An 18,617-nucleotide genomic window follows, 5' to 3' on the forward strand; every position below is an offset into this window, starting at 1 on the left:
GGTCAATAAATGAGGTAGTTCTGTTGTTTGCATGCCACACATCTCACTGTAAGGCAACCCTAGGAGGCTTTACAAAAAGACAGGAAGTCCTTGACTAACGACCCTCTGTTTAGTGACCGTCCAAAGTAACACCAGCACTGAAAAAAGTGTTTTGTGACTGTTCTTCCACACTTATGACCATTGCAATATCCTGACGGTTACGTGATCAAAATTCACACGCTTGGCAACGGACTCATTACGGTGCCCTGGGCACATGTGATCCTTTTTCTGGATTGTGGATTCAGGATCCCCCCTTTTATGGATTGTGGAGACCCAGAGGCGGGACTTGGGGTGAACAAACCAGGATTCAGAGCAGCGTGTCTCAAACATGGCCTGTTTAAGATGGATGGGTATCAACTCCCTGAATTCCAGGCCTGGCTGGGGGATTCTGAGACTTGAAACCCATGCCCATCCCTTTTGAAATAGCCCAAGTTTCAGAAACAAAGATTTGAGAGCATATCATGCGGAAGCTAAGACAACAAAACGTGGTGGAATCATAGCTTGGCACGGAATCACGTGCTCATCACCCGGAAGCAGGGCAAGCGGCTTCACCCTTGCGAGTGCGCATGCTCCTCCCTCCCTCCTCCCTACCCACGCCCGGCGGCACCTGCGTGGCATCGAGCTTTCCTCGCCTCGTCCGACCGAGGGCGCGCAGCCAATCCCGGGCAGAGGGCGGGGTCACGGGGGGGGAGGAAATAAAGGAACGCCCCGCCTCCTTTTTTTCCCCCCTCCCTTCTTCCCTCCCAACCTTGATTGACACCTCGCGGCAGCCCAATAACGGCCGCCGGCCGTGCAGCGCCCCCTTGGCGACGATGGCGGGGATTGGGGCGCCCTCCAGCTCCTCCCCCTCGGGTGGCGGCCGGGGCCCTGCCCAGCCCCCCAAAGGCCCCGCCCAGCCCCCAAAAGGCTCCGCCCAGCCCCCCAAAGGCCCCGCCCCTCTGGCGCGCTCTTCTCCCGGCGGCGGCGGCGGAGGTAGGAGCAGCGTCGCCTCCATTTTCTCCTCGGCCGCCGCTTCTTCTTCCTCCTCCTCCTCCTCCACCTCTTCCTCCTCAGCCGCCGGCAGTTACGGCCGCCGAGGCCTCGAACCGCCGCCGCCCAGGCCCCGCCGCCCGAGCCCCTCAGCCGCCCGAGCCCGAGGGAGACCTCCCAGCGCCGCGCCGCCGCCGCCGCCGCCCCCGCCCGGCCTCGCCCGCCGCCCGGCCGCCTCCGCCGTCACCGCCGCCATGAATGAGGAGTACGACGTGATCGTGCTGGGCACCGGCCTGACGGTGAGCGGGACGCGCCTGCCAGGGAAGAGGGGAGCCCGCGCGGCCTTAAAAAAAAAACGAGAAAGCGCGTCTCGTGGGAAAGGGGATCTAGAAGACGCGTGTCTCTTGCGGGAAGCGTGTAGCCCCCCCCCTGCTGTTATTGGGGTGGTGGTGGTCCTTATTGGAGGATTAGCTTTGATATTGGTAGCGAGGGAGGGATGGGAGCGGAGGGAAGGGGAAGACGCGTGTAGCATGAGAAGCCAAAGACGCGCGTGTCTCGTGGGAAGGGAAAGACACGTGTAACTTCAGGGAAGGGAAAGAGACGTATCTTGTGGGAAGGGAAAGACACGTGTAGCTTCAGGGAAGGGAAAATGCGTATCTTGTGGGAAGGGAAAGACACGTGTAGCTTCAGGGAAGGGAAAATGTGTATCCTGTGGGAAGGGAAAGACACGTGTAGCTTCAGGGAAGGGAAAGACAGGTGTAACTCCAGGGAAGGGAAAGAGACGTATCTTGTGGGAATGGAAAGACGTGTAATTTCCAGGGAAGGGAAAGACACCTATCTTGTGGGAAGGCAAACACGTGTAACTTCAGGGAAGAGAAAAGACACGCATCTTGTGGGAAGGCAAAGACACGAATGAGTCTGGGCTCGGTGCCCTCCCCCTCTTTTCCCCTTTCGGTTGAGACCTGCCATTATTTGGGGATTATTATTATTATATTATTTTCATTCGGATTAGCTTTTACGTTGTAGAATCGGGGCTCTGAATGGGTGGAACTGGAGGGAAAGGAAAAGACACGTGTAGCTGGGAAGGGCAAAGACACGTGTAACATGAGGGGTGGGGGCTGGGCTTGACTTGGCAACCTCCCCCAACCCCCTTCCTTTTTGCCTGTTTCCTGTGACCTGCCGGTTTTTTTTTTTGGAGATGGTTTTTATTTTAGGATTAGCTTTTATAATGTCACATCCGGGCTGGGAGTCGTCTGAATGGGGGGAAACAGGTCAAGGTAACTTGTGGGAAGGGAAAGTGTAGCATGTGGGGTGGAGGCCTCCCCCCTCCTCTTTCCTTTTTTTTTGTTGAGGCCTGCCATCCTTTTAGGCTTGGTTTTATTAGGAATAGCTTTTATATTCTAGCAAGGGGGGTTGGGAGTCGTCTGAATGGGTGGAACTGGAGGGAAAGGGATGAAACTGGAAGGAAGGCAGAAAGTGTAGCATGAGGGAAGAGGGCCAGGCTGGGCTTGGCGGCCTCCCTCTCCTCCTCCTGTTGAGACCAGCCATTATTTGGGGATTATTTTATTCAGATTTGCTTTCATATTATAATCAGTGGGGCCGGGTGTCATCTGAATGGGTGGAACTGCAGGGAAAGGATTTAACAGATAATCAGAGTTGGGAGGGACCTTGTAGGTCATCTAGCCCAACCCCAATCTGGTTGAATTTCTGCCAAATGGCAGTCCAGTCTCTTCTTGAAAGTTTCCAGGGATGAAGCTCCCGCAACGTCTGAATAACAGAATAATAACAGGTTAACAGAGGTTGGAAGGGACCTTGTAGGTCATCTAGTCCAACCCCTCCTGCCCAAGCGGGAGAAACCTTACACCATTTCTGACAAATGGCAGTCCAGTCTCTTCTTGAAGGCCTCAAGCGATGGCGCTCCCACAACCCGAGAGAAGGGAAAGAGACGGGAACGCATGCCCCTCCTCAAAAGATACCTGTAGCTTGAACGAAGGCAGTTGGGGTGGGCTTGGGTTCCCCCCTTCCTCTTTTTCCTCTCCCCTTATTTAGACCCTCCCTTACGTGGGGATGATTATTAGCTTTTCTATGAATGATTATATGTTATTTAGCCTTCTTTTCGGACTCTCCTGTCTTCTCTCTCTCCCATTTATGGGTTTTAATCTTCAACTGGCTCTCCTTCTCCTGTCCCGCCTGCAGAGTTCTGGGTTCACACAACCCCCTGACCCGGGTCTTCTGGAGACACGTGATCTGGCTCAACCTGCCCCCCCACATCCCCTCAAAGTTTCCCACGGCTTCTGAAGCCAAGAAAGGGTGGATTTCTTTTAACCCCTGTGGGCATCCGGCCTTCCCCTCCCCATGGACGGAGCCCCGTGCTTGGCTGCCTGCCGCTTCATTATCCAACTTGGATATTCTGCCCCATAATCCTCAGCTGGGCAGGACCCTGGTGAGCTCCAAATGCCATTACGCAGCACGCTGCTCCTGGCCATGGAGGCTCCGACCTGAGTGAGGCTTTGGAAGCGGCCCCCGACGTTTCTCCTCCTGTGGCATCAAGGAAGACACCCCAGGAGATTGTATTTTACATTGTATATATTTATTTTATACGACACAATAGCCTTTGATTTCAGTGCCTGAAATTTCTCTTGCTAGACAAAGTATTTAAGTGTTTTGCCCTGTTTTGCAACCTTTCTTGCCTCTGTTAAGTGAATCACTGCAGTTGATAATTTAGTAATCTGGTTGTTAAGTGAATCTGGTTTCCTCATTGACTGCTTGTCAGAAGGTCGTAAAAGGGTACCCGTGAGGGACCCCAGAACACTGCAGCCGTCATAAATATAAGTCAGCTGCCAAGCATCCGAATTTGGGTCACGTGGCCACGGGGATGATGCTGCAACGACCGTGTTGAAAGGAAAAAAATAAAATAAAGATCTTAAGTTACTTTTTTTTCAGGGCCGCCGTAACTTCAAACGGCCGTTCAAAAGGAATGGTTGCAAACTGAGAATTGGCTGCCTTTAAATTTTTTGCCCTTGGATCCTCCCTTGTCCTTCAGCCTCTTCTTCCCCGTCGTCTCTTGCTCTTCTAGGGGGGGCATCTGGCTAAAAGGTTTTGCCTGGCATCCCGAGGATTTGGGATTCCCTCTTTGCTCCGAGGGGCACTCTGTAGTTCTCTGGGGCTCCCAGGCCTTGCCAGGTCTGATGTGGGGGTGGAAGGGGGATTTTGGGGGGGATTGCTTCAGAGCCTGGCCTTTCCTACTGCAGCTACTCTTTTTCCCCATTGAAATCAATGAGTCAGTTTACAGGAAACGTGTGAGCAGAGCTAGGTTTGACTCTCGCCCAGCCTCCGAGCCCCGTTTTGTCTCTCTCAGCTGCCCTACCTTGCAAGGTTGTCCTTCTTTGTAGCTGGGACCATCCTATTCTGTAGCTTTTCTCTGTTTTTTTTTGTTTTTTCCTTCCATCCAGAACGTTGACTTTGTATTTTTCTTTTTTTCCCCGCTCTGGAGGAAATAACTCCGTAAACTATCCAACTGCCATAAATCTAGCACAAGATTTGCATTATTCTACATTTGCAGTCTCTGGAAATGTCTTAAGTGGCCACTGTAAGGAGATTTTTTTTTTTTTTTAAATCAAAAGTCCATTCCCACCCATGGATTTTTGAGTGAGGGGTTTTAACTTTGACTTGGCATGCTTTTTCCTTGGTGGGTGATTTGTCCTTGTGCCCTTGCAGTTTCTTTTTCTTTTCTTCCTTTGTTGCACCTTCAGCTTCGGACTGCAGGCTTTCCTATTTCTGCCTCCAAAAACCAGCTCTCTGGTCTCCTTGTGCTTCCCTGACCCTTCTCTCCTTCGTGACGGATCGTCCTTGACTTACGACCACAATTGATCCCCCAGATTTCTGACGCTAAGCAGTAGAGTTGCATCCTGCTTTACGATCTTGCTTTGGCCACCGTTAAGTGAATCGCTGCGGTTGTTAAACAAGCCTGGCCGTTGACTTTGCTTGTCGGAAGCCAGCTGGGAAGGTCACAGATGATGATCACATGACCCCCCAAGATAGCACAACCGTCATAAGGACATGCCAGTTGCCACGCGTCTGAATTTTGATCCTGAGCCCGTGGGATGCTGCAACGGCCGCAAGGGTGAAAAACGGTCATAAGTCGCTTGGTCCAGTGCCATTTTAACTTCAAATGGTCGCTAAACAAATGCTTGCAAGCGGAGGGCTAGCTGTATTCTTTCTGCTGTCCTTTGAAACATTGGGGAGCCATCTCCCTCAAGCATCAAAATCTTCTCCCTAGACCATTATTGTCTGTCTTCTGACATTAAATGAGGGTTTATAGCAGGGAGGTGCCATTTGGGGGACTTTAAGACCTGTGGACTTCAACTCCCAGAATTCCCCAGCCAGCATAGCTGGCTGGGGAATTCTGGGAGTTGAAGTCCACAGGTCTTAAAGTCCCCAAATGGCACCTCCCTGCTGTAGGTTCTCTCTTACCTGTCAGAGTCCTAGGCAGCTTAATAGGCTTATTGATTTTAAGCCCTCTAAAGTGAGGGGGATTCTGGGAGTTGAAGTCTTTAAAAGTGACCAAGGTTGGAATATCCCTGGATTAATAGAATTCTTTATTGGCCACGCGGTGATTGGACACACAAGGAATTTGTCTTTGGTGCATGACCTCCCAGTGTACAGAAAAAGAAAAGAAAATAGATTCCTCAAGAATCATAAGCCGCAACACTTAGCGACGGTCATAGGTTACTAACATAGCGTCAAGTCTTAAGTTTGGCAAAAGAATAACTTGCCTAACCTGAACCATGTAGCTCACTTTGCAGTTAAAATACACACTTTTAACTTTCTTCTTTTCCTTTTTTTTTCTTCTTTCTCTTCTTGTTCTTTTTCTCTCTACTTCCCTTTCTCTCTCTCCTCTAAATTTTTCTTTTTTTTCCTTTCCTTTCCCCCTTTCCTTTCTTCAGTTTATTTGGGTATGTATTGTCGGTGGGTTTTAATTGTAAAATTAATAAAGTATATTTTAAAAAATAAATCAATACACACTTTACAGTTTGCTCCCAACAAATCATTGGTGCTCCCCCTAAGGAGAGCAGAGATTTCCCCTCTCAGGTGGGGATCCCTGCTTTCTCTCCGATATATTGAATGACAGGAGGGTCTCTGCGGAAAGGAGACGCAGTGGAGATCACCTTTCAGAGAGGAACTTGTAGCCTTGAAAGGTTCCCCTCCATTCACCTTTTTTTAAAGGTTGCCTTTTTTTTAAAAAAAAAAAATCCTCTCTTAAAAGAGGTTAAAAATCGGTTTCTTGTTGATTTAAAAAATTTGTCTCTGACCACAGAAATGTTACAACCTTCACTTCCGGCCCTTGCATCCGGTTTATCTCTATCATGTCTCTCTCTCTCTCTCTCTCTCTCTCTTTCTCTCTTATTATTATTTTTTTTGACTGTATAAGTTACCTTTCCTGCCAAGCAAGCTTTCCCTAATCCCACTCTACAGTCACTTTACACTTTACAATCACCGATTTAGCGACCTAAACGGCAACTTGTGACCGTTTTTCACACTTTCAACTGTTGCAGCATTCCCCCCCCCATGATCACGTGACCCAAAATCGGCTGCTGGGGCACTGGGAATAATTTCAGGGGGGGCATTTAAATGGCTTAAATCAAATTGGGACCTTGGAGGTCTTCTAGTCCAGCCCTTTGCTCAAGCAGGAGAACCTACACCGTCTCAGACAAGTGACTGTCTGGTCTCTGCTTAAAAACCACCCCAATTTCTAGTGGCAGGCTGTTCCACTGGTTAATTTGTCCTCGCCGTTAGGAAGATTCCGCTTAATTCCAGGTTGCTTCCCTCTTGATTAATTAAATGCGCCCATTCCTCACTGCAGCTGCAAGGTCAACCACCATCACCCCAACCCATAAAGCCCCCCCCCTTCCATTGGGTAGACTTCAACTCCCAGAATTCCCCAGCCAGCAGTTAAAAATATGTGGCTCAATTCCCCAAATTCTCCAGCTAGCTAAGTTGGGGATGATTTTTTTGCGGGGAAAATAATGCTGGCTGGGGAATTCTTGGATGGAAAGTCCACCCAACTTCAAGTGACCGATTTTGAGACCGTTTAGGACAGGGGTGTCCAACCTTGGCAACTTTAAGACTTGTGGACTTCAACTCCCAGAATTCGAATTCTGGGAGTTGAGTTGAAGTCCACAAGTCTTAAAGTTGCCAAGGTTGACACCCTGGTTTAGGAGAAAGGAGTTTCCTTAAACAATACTAACATGTTAAACCTTGAAAGTGGTGGTTGTCGTGGCTTGAACCTCTTGACTGCAAGACAAACAGTTGGATGTACCGACTCTGAAATAGCCGAAAAGGGAATGATTCCCATCAAGGTCAGCAGAGAAACCATTCCTATCATGTCAGCCTTGTCTACTCTTAGGTTCGTTCTGAGCTGCCATGGGTGGATAATTAAATCAGAATAATCTCCATTTACCCCTCTCTTCGGTTGTCTCCGTCACGCATGAGATGGCTGGATCCACAAATGAAAATTGCTTCCTAAAGCTCCCAGGAAATCTGACCACCTTGCCAAACAAGGATCCTCGTGCAGCCTTTCTGTAGCCTCATCCTGGTTTGCCGATGGAGAAGGACAAAGATTTCTTTCTTTCGTGGCCTCTAATGAGAGACTTCCCGACCAGCCTCCAAAAATATTCTGCAAAATGATTTCAAAAGCAACTCGGTGGCCTTCAGGGTGAAAACACTAAATCTTTTGATCTCGCCACCATTTCTCTCTCTCTCTCTCTCTGTGTTCTTCTTTCTTTTGAAAAATCAGTTGGTTTCACTTCTCGTCCTGCAAATTAAACCGTTTTTAGTAAGAAGCCCTTCGGATGAACGCCGAGCGTCAAAAACATAAGGATAAAGAGGAGAATTGTTCTTTCTGAGAAAGAAATACGGCCCAGAATGAATAGAAGTTTCCTGACATTGTGGAAGCCGGCTCTTTTCCTGCACTTGTTTTGACTCTTTTGTTCAGCTTGGGGGTTGAGGGAAAAAAAAAACCAATAGATTTCAACTGTTTAAAAAAAAAAAAGAAAGAAACATGCCTTGTCTTGCTCACTTAAGCAGAGAAACCCTCTGGGTGGAATTCTTTGAAGAGCCAAGATCTGTCAATGGCCTGTTTCCAATGTTTAGGCAGTTATAGCAGTTTCTGCCTCCGATTGCAGGTACGGTTCATTTAGCGTCTGAAGTTGCAACGGCACCGAACGGCCACCTTCGGACGTGCGAAGTCCACAAGGAAAGCAGATTCACTTAATAGCTAGATTGCTAACTTAAGCAGCTGCAGTGATTCGCTTAACAAATGTGGCAAAAGAAAAAAAAATATACTGGAATGTGCCGAGTTGGAACTTTTGCTTAACAATGGAACTTAAAGAGAAAGAGGAAACAGAATATTACCCAGCAAGGGACGTATTGTGCAAATGGTTAAATAACAGGTGCAGAGATTAGTAACTTAATAACAAAACAGGAATAAATACAGGTGTATAGATTATATGTAAGAATATATATTGTAAGCAGCAGCATTATATGCAATATACTGACTGTAAACCGCTTAGAGCGGACTCTAAAGCACTATAAAGCGGTATATAAGTGCTATTGCTATTATCCGACTGTACGTGACTAGAAATTAAAACGTACAGAGTGATAAATGTATAAAGTGTTACGATACCACTATGAAAACAATAGTTACAGTTATGAAGTACAATACTATGTACTTAAAAGAGATTACACTTAAAAGAGATTACACTGTATGACTATCAGAATGATGGTTATAGCCAGGGGTTCCCAAACTTGGCAACTTTTAAGACTTGTGGACTTCAACTCCCAGAATTCTCCAGCCAGCTACGCCTAGCTGAGAAATTCTGGGATTTGAAGTCCAAAAGTATTAAAAGTTGTCAAGTTTGGAGACCTCTGATGTATAATATGTAGATCTAAAAAAGATCTTGATATAGCCAGTATGCTGACGTTGCAAAACTGGAAATATGTATAATAAAGGAAAATGGACAATATTTTTTTTTTTTAAATGTGGCAAGAAAAATTATAAAAATGGAGCAAAACTTAATGAGTTTCTCAAATTTGGGGCACAGTGGTGGTCGTAAGTTGACTCTCCATAGCAGCTAGACTCTGCTGTGGTTCAAACCAGCCTTACAGGTAGTCCTTGACTTACGACCACAGTTCATCCCCACATTTCCGTTGCTAAGTGAGCCATACTTCTTAAGCGAATCATTGCAGTTGTTAAGTTAGTAACAAGGTCGTTAAGTGAATTTGGCTTCCCCCACGGACATTGCTTGTCGGAAGGTCGCAAAAGGGGATCGCATGACCCCGGGGGACACTGCAGCCGTCATAAATGTGAGTCAGTTGCCCAAAGTCCACATTTTGATCACGTACTGCAGCAAGTCGTATGTGGGGGAAAGCAATCAAAAGTCACTTTTTTTTTTCAGTTTGAACAGTCACTAAATGAACTGTAGGACTATCTGTAGCCCGAGAGGATTCCACTTTCTTTGCTGGCATGTTGGGCTGAACTTTTGCCCACAAGGACATAGCTGAAAGTATGACTCAGTTCTTAAGAAGATGCTGACTCTGACCAAATCTGGAACGTCGGCACATCCGCGGGTAAAATGTTGGCACCTCCACTTAATTTAGAGAGGCTCGTTGCTGTCAGCTGCTTGTGCCTTGCCTGACGTGGTGTGCTTTTGTGTCTTGAGGCTGCAGACATTTCCACCCACAATGGCTCTCACTGTTTGAAACTTCCCAGGTAAAGCAAACCACAATCGCTTTTAAATCACGTCATCGGGCTGAACGTCCGCTTAAAATTGGTCCCAGTGTTGTTGGTTGCACCTTCAGATACGAATGTTAATTTTCTAAGGGTTCCTTTCAACACGGACCCCCTTTTAGTTTTCTCAGTCTCTGTGTTGACTGAGAAGGGAATTATGAGGAGACATGAAAACATAAAATCACGGGGCTGGAAGGGGGCTTGGAGATCTTCTAGTCCAACCCCTGCTCAAAGCAGGGCAGTCAAACGGTTGTCCTGTTTTATTTTTGAAAACCTTCCGTTGGAGCACCCACAACTAACTTTATTGTCACTTGGAATGTACGCTAGGTGAAATTTTGTTTCATATAGCTCTCAAAAGGGTCACTACCTCCAATAAATATTACATAATATAACAATAAATACAGATTAATACAGAATTAGGCATATACCCACAGATATGTCACAGATATTATATATCAACTCTGAGAGGCAAGCTATTCCATCGATTAAGTATGCTGTCAGAAAATTTATCCTCAGTTCTGGTTGGATCTCCCTTTAACAAGTTTCCATCCATTGCTGCTGCCTTTTTTTGGAGGGAGGGTGGGTAGTAAATTTTTTATTTTATTTTTAATACAAACAATCCATCTTCCATTAAACAGTGTGTCATCTCGGTACAAATATATTGTGCAATAACACTTAAAATTACAGCCATGTTCATTACATTAGTATTAATTCTCTTCTCTTAATACTGATATGCATGATATATCTAATTGTAAAAATCCTCATCTTATTTGACTCTATTAACATATTTTCTATATTTCACTAATCATCTTTTATTTCCAACTTTCTTTTTTAAAAAAATAAATTTTATTGATTTTATAATTAAAACAAACCAACAACACATACATAAATGAAAGAGAGAAAAAGAAGAAAGAAGAAAATAGAAAGAGAAAAATAGAAAACAATTAAAAACATTCTCCACTTCAACAGTTTGTAAGGTCTCTTTTTTATCCTTATTTTATGCGATATACACACACCTAATCCTTACATATATCTGTGTATCACTACTATGGATCTATCTTATCCTCTTTTGCCTTTTAGTGTGAAGTCTCTCTTTGGTCTATCCATTTGTACCAGCAGTTCCAGCTGTTGTAGTATATTGAAGTGTCTTTATTTTTTAATGCCAAAGTTAATTTGTGCATTTCTGCACAACTTGAAATTTTTTGAATGATCATCTCCTCTGATGGAACATGAGGCTGCTTCCAACTTTGTACAAAAGCCAATCTGGCTGCTGTCAAAATGTGTATTATTATATATTTCACTTTTTTTGATATCTGTTTATCAAAGATCCCTAACAGAAAAGACTCTGGTTCGAATTCGATCTGTTCTCTTGTCATTTCTTCCAACCAATTTCTAATTTTCTGCCAATATTTTTGAGCTTCTGTAACAGGACCACCACATATGGAAAAAAGTTCCCTATTTTTTTTGCATTTCCAGCAATTTGGATTCCTATTGGGGTGCTTTTTTCTAATCTCGAAGGTGGAAGATGCCATCTATAAAACATTTTATAGGCATTTTCTTTGTATGCTACCGATTTTGTAATTTTATTATTTCTACCCCAGACCTTTTCCCATTCTGTTATGGTGATGCTACGTCCTATATTCCTATACCAGGCTATCATGTTCCCTTTTACAATTTCTTCTTCTAATTCTACTTCTAATAAATAATTATAAAATGTTGTTATATATATTTTTGCCTGATCCTAATAAAATTTTATCTAATTGCTGGAGATTATTGTTAATTCCAAATTCTTTCTTGTCCTGTTTATATCTGCTTTGAATTTGAAGATATGCCCACTGATCAATTTTTAATCCCTGCTCTTGAAGTTCTTGCCGCGATTTCAAATTTCCTTGCGTATCCAATAGGTCCTTATATTTAATCATTTTAGTGATTCCAGATTATTTGGATGAATCATCGCCTCCATTGTTGAAATCCAAATTGGTATTTTTAAATAGTGTTTTTTCCGTATTTTCTTCCAATTAGTTTATTTCCAACTTTCATATTTATTCTCTAACCATTGATTTAAAAATTCCCATATCATATAATATTCAGTTTGTTCCTTCTCTTTAATTGCAAGTGTTAACCTGTTCATTTCTGCACGTTCTATGTACCCCCCATTGCTTCTTGTCCTGCTTTGGGGAATAAGTCAGTCTCCTCGGAGACAACCCCTCAAGTACTTGAAAGACAGCTGTCATGTCCCCCCCAAAATCTTCCTTTTTGATAAGCTAGACCAAGTCTTCAAACTTGGCAAGTCTAAGACTTGTGGACTACAACTCCCAGAATTCCTGAGCTAACATGACTGGAGGAGGAATTCTGGGAGTTGAAGTCCACAAGTCTTAAAGCTGCCAAGTTTGAAGAGCCCTGGAATGAATAGATAGAGAAAGAGAGGTAGAATAGATAGACAGAGAGAAAGATAGATAGAATGGATAGAGGGAGAGGGACAAGATAGAATAGATATAGATAGATAAAGAAGTGGAATAGATAGAACAGATAGGCAGAATAGATCAAGGATCTTCAAACTTGGCAGCTTTAAGACTTGTGGACTTCAACTCCCAGAATTCTTGAGCTAACATGACTAGTGGAGGAATTCTGGGAGTTGAAGTCCACAAGTCTTAAAGCTGCCAAGTTTGAAGACCCCTGGAATGAATAGATAGAGAAAGAGGGGTAGGATAGATAGATAGATAGATAGATAGATAGATAGATAGATAGATAGATAGATAGATAGATAGATAGATAGATATGATGGATGGACGGACAGACAGACAGACAGAATAGATCAAGGATCTTCAAGCTTGGCAACTTTAAGACTTGTCGACTTCAACTCCCAGAATTCCTGAGCTAACATGACTAGTGGAGGAATTCTGGGAGTTGAAGTCCACAAGTCTTAAAGCTGTCAAGTTTGAAGACCCCTGAGCAAGACCTACCTAGCTTCCTCAGCCGTTCATCGTACAATTTAGCCCTGGACTCCCTTTATCAATCTTCATTGCTCTTCTCCGCACTCTTTCTAGGATCCCAGCGTTCTTCTTGTATCATGACAACCAGAACTGGACCCGGTACATGCAGTCCTCCATTTCCAACCGTTTGTTTTCAGGTGCTCTGGCTGGCCAGCACAAATGCCCACGGAGAGGGCTCTGCGTGCCAGAAACCCAAAGACCAGCTGGTCGGTACACACATGCCTGTTTTTTGGTCGTTTGTTTACCAGTTTTGGGGCCTTTTTCGGGCCATTTACAGGCTGTTTGTTTTTCAGGCCCAAAACAGCTAGTTTTTTGGCTGTTTTTCAGGCCATTTTGGGGCGCTCCGGCACCTGCGAAGACTAACTGGCCAGTGCAAAGGCTTACAGGGAGGGCTCTGCGTGCCAGAAACCAGAGCAACTAGCGATGGCGCGCATGCCACAGAGAGGGTTCTGCGTGCCACAGGTTCACCATCATGGTGTAGTAGGGTCTCCTGCTAGGGCGGGGCAGGGGGGTTGGACTAGATGACCTACAAGATCCCTTCCAACTCTGTTATAAGCCTGTCTGTCATCTCTTCTCGTGATCTCGATGTGATCGCTCTTTCGATGCAGGCCAGGACTGCGTTGGCTTTTTTTGGCAACTGTAGCACACCTGGGCTGGGCTGGGCAAGGATTTACCTGCGGGGTGATCTCGCAGCCACATCCAGGGGTGGTAAATTTGAGCTTATTTGTCCCAGGAGACTGAAAAATCCGGTTGGCTTCCTTTTCAAGGCCTCTGGAGAAATCCTGCAGGCCTATTTTAACCATCTGCTGAAGCTCCTCCTGTGAAGTGGACGGAGGCTTGGGTTGTAGTGCTGCCTCAGCACCTTTGTTTCGAAATCATGATTTGCAAATCCTAATCCACTTCCTGAAACGAGAATTGCTGGCAAGGGCAGGAGCTTTAGAAAAAAAAAGACTATGTAATATCTGAAAATGAATTCGGATTTGCAGCAGCTTCTGCAAGAATAAGTTTGCAAGCTGCCCCAGGATTCTTCACTGCTTTTGTTTTTTTTTTAATTGCAAATGAAATACAGGTGGTCTTCAACTTGCAACAGTTCATTTAATGACCGAAGTCAGAACGGCGCTGAAAAAAAGTGACCCCACACTTTGCACCATTGCGGCCTCCCCATAGTCACGCGATTTTCATTCGGACACTTGACAAATGACTCACGTTTATGACAGTTGCCGCATCCCTGGGCCACACGATCCCCTTTTGTGACCTCCCGTCAAGCAAAGTTGATGGGGGAAAGCCAGATTCACTTAACAACCTGGGGGACTAACTTATCAATGGCAGTGTTTCACTGAACAACCGTGGCAAGAAAAGTCATACAGTGGGGCAAAACTTACCCAACAAATTTTTCACTTAGCAATATAAATTTTAGACTCAGTTGTGGTCGTACACGGAGGACTTAACCTGTAAAACAAGCCTCCACTGGTTGAATTTCCAGATATTCATATAATTATGAATAAAATCTAGATGCATCTCTTTCAATATTGCATTGTGCCCAACGCATCAGCTCAAAGCATGTAAAGAAGGAATAAAATGTCTGGAAAATTAAGCTTCCCCATCTCATTTATATGGACCTTTACTCCTCCAAGATCCAGGGTCCCCAAATGGCCACTTTAAGACTTGTTGTCATACCCTTGGTAGAATCTGTCTCTGAGGGAGAGGAGGAACAGCCCACAGGGAGTGGAAGTGTGGCTCTTGAGGTGGTGGGGGAGGCTAGGGAAGGGCAGAGGCCAGCTGGGCAGTCAGAGGAAAAACCAGGACCATCCCCTCTGCATCCTAGGGCACGCAGGGAGGAACGGAGAAGGAAACAACTTGGCTTGCGAGAGAGGAAGCGGCCATGATCCCTCCATTGGTTGCAACTGGGAAGAATAGTATATAAGAGAGACGGTTAAAACACAGCGTTGCCAGAAGCAAAGCGTATTTTATTTTGGGCTGAAGTTATCTTGGTTGGCTTCCTTCCAACAGACTCTGCCTTGTTCTCTCCTTGAATTTGGTAAATACTTCTGTCCTGTTGTGGAAATTTCGTCATTGTAGTTTGTTTGGTTTTTTTTTTTATTTCACCTCTGTCTGCTCATTTAGTTCGGACTGTATTGCTTTCTTTTGAAGACTATTTTTGAATAAGTTTTATCTCCCAACTGAGAATTATCGAACAGCGGGGCCAAGTTGGAGGCGTTAAAGGACATTTATTTACGTTTTGGATTTTGTTACGTTTGTGTTACACTCCGGGTCATCACACCTGTAGACTTCCAACTCCCAGAATTCTTGGAGTTGGAAGTCCACACAAGTCTTAAAGTTGCCAAGTTTTGGAGACCTCTGTCCTAGACCATGAAGTCTACTACGGTGTTGCTGGACATCCGATCTTGCTCGTGTGACGTTTTCCCTTGCATGATGGCACGGCCCTCATTTCCTTGAAGGCAACTGGGATGACGCCCCTTTGAGAAAATTAAGTTTATTGTACCTCCTACCTTTGGGGATAATTGCTGGAGATATTAGTGACGCCTTTGGCATTTCAATTCCAGGCTGCCTTGGCTAAAAGTATTGATCGATTCATAAAATCGCAGGGCTGCAAGGGACCCCGGGAGGTCTCCTAGTCCAACCCCCTGCCCGAGGTAAGAGTCCCCATGCCACCCCAAACAAACGGTTGTCCGAATCCTTTCTCGAAAAACTCCAGCGAAAGGGAATATTCACAACTCCGGGTTGGAAGTTATTTCATGGATTGTTTTCACTGTCTGGAAATTTCTCCTTCGTTTCGGGAGAAACTCTGGATGTCTCTTTAGGGGTCTTTCAGCCATCCCCTGCTTTGGAGAACGAGTCAACCCTTCTCCGTGGCAGCCCCTGAAGTAATGGGACTATTACTCCCACCCCACCTCAAATCCTTGTCTTTCATTAGGCTAGACATAACTAATTCCAGAAATAATTCTTTATATGTTTTAGCCTCCTTAGTTCTAGGTTGGTTCTCTCAGTTAGTTTCCATCCACTGCTTCTTGTCCTATCTTGAGGTGCTTTGGAGAATTGGTTGACCCCTTATTTGGGGCAGCCCCTCAAATGTTGGAAGACTGCTATCATGTCTCCCCTGGTCCTTCTCTTCACTAGACTAGCCAGGCCCAGTTCCTGCAACCGTTCTTCGTATGTTTGAGCCTTCAATCATCCCCTAATCATCCTGGTTGCTCTTCGCAAGACTGTTTTTCAAGAGTCTCAGCCTCTTTTTTTTTACAGTGTGGTGACCAAAACTGGATGCAGGACTCTAGGGGTGGCTCTACTAAGGCTTTACAGAGTGGTTGTATACTTGGATTGGTGTACCAGCTTATATGTTCAGGTGATCCTCAGCTTACAAGCACCATTGAGCCTCCAATTCCCACTGCAAAGCAAGACACTTGTAAAGCGAGTTTTGCCCCGTTTTAACGCCCTGCCTTGCCACAGTTGTTAAGAAAGTCAGATCACCTTAGTTGTTAAATCAGTGCCATGGTTGGTAAGTGAACCTGGCTTCCTCCATTGACTTCGCTCGTCGGAAGGGTCGCAAGGGGATCGCGGGGGACACTGCAACTGTCATAGATAAGAGCCAGTTGCCAGGCATCCAAATCCCGTGACCCACGGGGAAGCTGCAACCGTCGTAAGTGTGAAAAGCTTCACTGGGATTGGAGACACACACACACACACACACACACACACTCCCTGGTCTCAATGAAAAGCTCACACAGATTTTAGGACTTTTGTTCCTGGGCCTACATGAGCAGATGCTTCTCTTGCGGCAAAGTTACACAGAGGAAACAGATTGCATGACTCATGAAGTTCTGTAGAAGTTGCATAGCAGCAAAGTTGCTCGTGGTGTTTAGAGAGGCTGCCCCTGGTAAATTTTTAAATATTTAATGCAGCCTGTATGATGAATGTATTATTATGATGACTTTGATCATGATTTATCACTTGTAGCTTTTATGTCCACTGAGAGCTTCTGCACCGAAGACAAATTCCTTGTGTGTCCAATCGCACTTGGCCAATAAAGAATTCTCTTATTCTTATTCTTATTCTTATTCTTATTCTTATTCTTATTCTATTCTAATTCTAGTCTAGTCTAGTCTAGTCTAGTCTATTCTTATTCTATTTTTATTATATTCTTAATCTAGTCTATTCTATTCTATTCTTACTCTATTCTATACTCTGTACTCTATACTCTATATTCTTTTCCATTCCATTTTACTCTATTCTCATTCCATTCTATACCTACTCTACTCTATACTTTCTACTCTACGCTACTCTATGCTACTCTACTCTACTCTTTTCCATTCTCTTCTCTTCTCTCCTCTTCTCTATTCTATTCTTTTCTATTCTATTCTATTCTAATTCTAATTCTATTCTATTCTAATTCTAATTCTATTCTATTCTATTCTTACTCTACTCTATACTGTATACTCTTTTCCATTCCATTCTATTCTCATTCCATTCTATACCTACTCTACTCTCTACTCTCTACTCTACTCTACTCTGCTCTGCTCTGCTCTACTCTTTTCCATTCCATTCTCTTCTCTTCTCTATTCTATTCTTATTCTATTTTAGTAGTATTTAAAGTCCTAATACTTTTAATAAATATGCTGTGGGTCTTCTCGGGCTCCCTTGAACATAAATCTCTGAACTGAAGAATATTCAGCATACAGCTAGGCCTCAACTTATGGCCACAATTAGAAGCAGAATTCCCATTGCTAAGCAAGATGGTCGTTCAGTGAATTGAACCTGATTTTAATACCTTATTCTGCCACGGTTGAATGGGAGGACTGTGACGGTCAGTTATGTTGCTTTTTTTAGTGCTGTCTAACTTCGGCCACTAAGCGAACAGTTGTAAGCTGAGGACCATTTGTGGCTGGGCCATAGGCAGGCTTGCTAACGTGGTTGTGGCTGTGGGAGGAAGCTGTCTAGTGGAACAGACAGGAAAAAAATACTTGTAGCTCAGGGTTGAATGTGGGGCCTTAAGTACTTGCTGAGCTGGGTGGTTTTCTTGCAGATGTTCTATGACCCTACTAGGGAACACCTTCAGTGTTAGAAAGGAGTGGGGTTTGTGGAGAGGAGGAGGAGCAGGAGGAGCAGGAAGAAGACTGTAGGGTCCTAGGTGCTCTCTGAGCTTGGTGGTTTTCATGCAGATGTTTTACGACCTAGCCAGGTAACACCATCAGTGCTATAGAAGATTTGTGAAGAGGAGGAGGAGGAGGAGGAAAGTGAGGTGCAGCACTGTTTGCGTATACGCTTTGTAGTTGCTTCCCCTGGTGTCCTCATTGTTAAGGTGCTGGTCAGCTCTTTAGAATCCTCTTTCTGGGTAATTGATAAGACTGAAGGGGAAAAAAATTCAAATTGCAATATAATCTCTCTATATATATATATAAAAGCGAAATACAATTCTCGCATCATCACAAAATCTCTGTAAGGCCTACAACCTTGAAATTTGGCAGGTAGGTTCCTCTTGGCTTCTAGGGGCTCACTAAGAAAGGATTTTTCTAAATGACCATCAGAGCATTCAGAGTATTTCCTATATTATTATTATTAACACGCTCTGATGCTAAGGAGTTCGACTCCCCCTCCCCACCTGAAAAAAAGAAATCTCTTCCAAAGGCAAAACACAAACAGAGGAGTTTTAGTTTCTGTTTCTGTTTCACAGCAGCAAGCAGCTTCAGTAGAGAACAGTTGAGCTAAGCCACGCCCAGGCTCCTTGCTGTCTCCTTCTTGCTCACACAGCAAATATTGCTTCAGTTTCCAAACAGCCCTCAACTCTCCCACACACCGACAGGACGCTAGCCAGA

General features: G+C 44.7%; 1 protein-coding gene across 1 annotated transcript in view; it reads left to right on the plus strand.

Annotated features, from left to right (window-relative positions):
- Positions 1 to 836: 836 nt before the first annotated feature.
- GDI2 (GDP dissociation inhibitor 2) overlaps positions 837 to 18,617 on the plus strand; it is a 40,455-nt gene continuing 22,674 nt past the window's right edge. The window contains exon 1 of the mRNA XM_087935356.1: positions 837 to 1,307. Coding sequence (XP_087791482.1) covers positions 852 to 1,307 — 456 coding nt within the window. The 5' untranslated portion in view covers positions 837 to 851. The remainder of the gene's footprint in view (positions 1,308 to 18,617) is intronic.

Source organism: Pseudonaja textilis, chromosome 5 (assembly GCF_049901715.1).
Source record: "Pseudonaja textilis isolate UNSWEBS1 chromosome 5, rPseTex1.2, whole genome shotgun sequence".
NCBI classification, from domain to species: domain Eukaryota; kingdom Metazoa; phylum Chordata; class Lepidosauria; order Squamata; family Elapidae; genus Pseudonaja; species Pseudonaja textilis.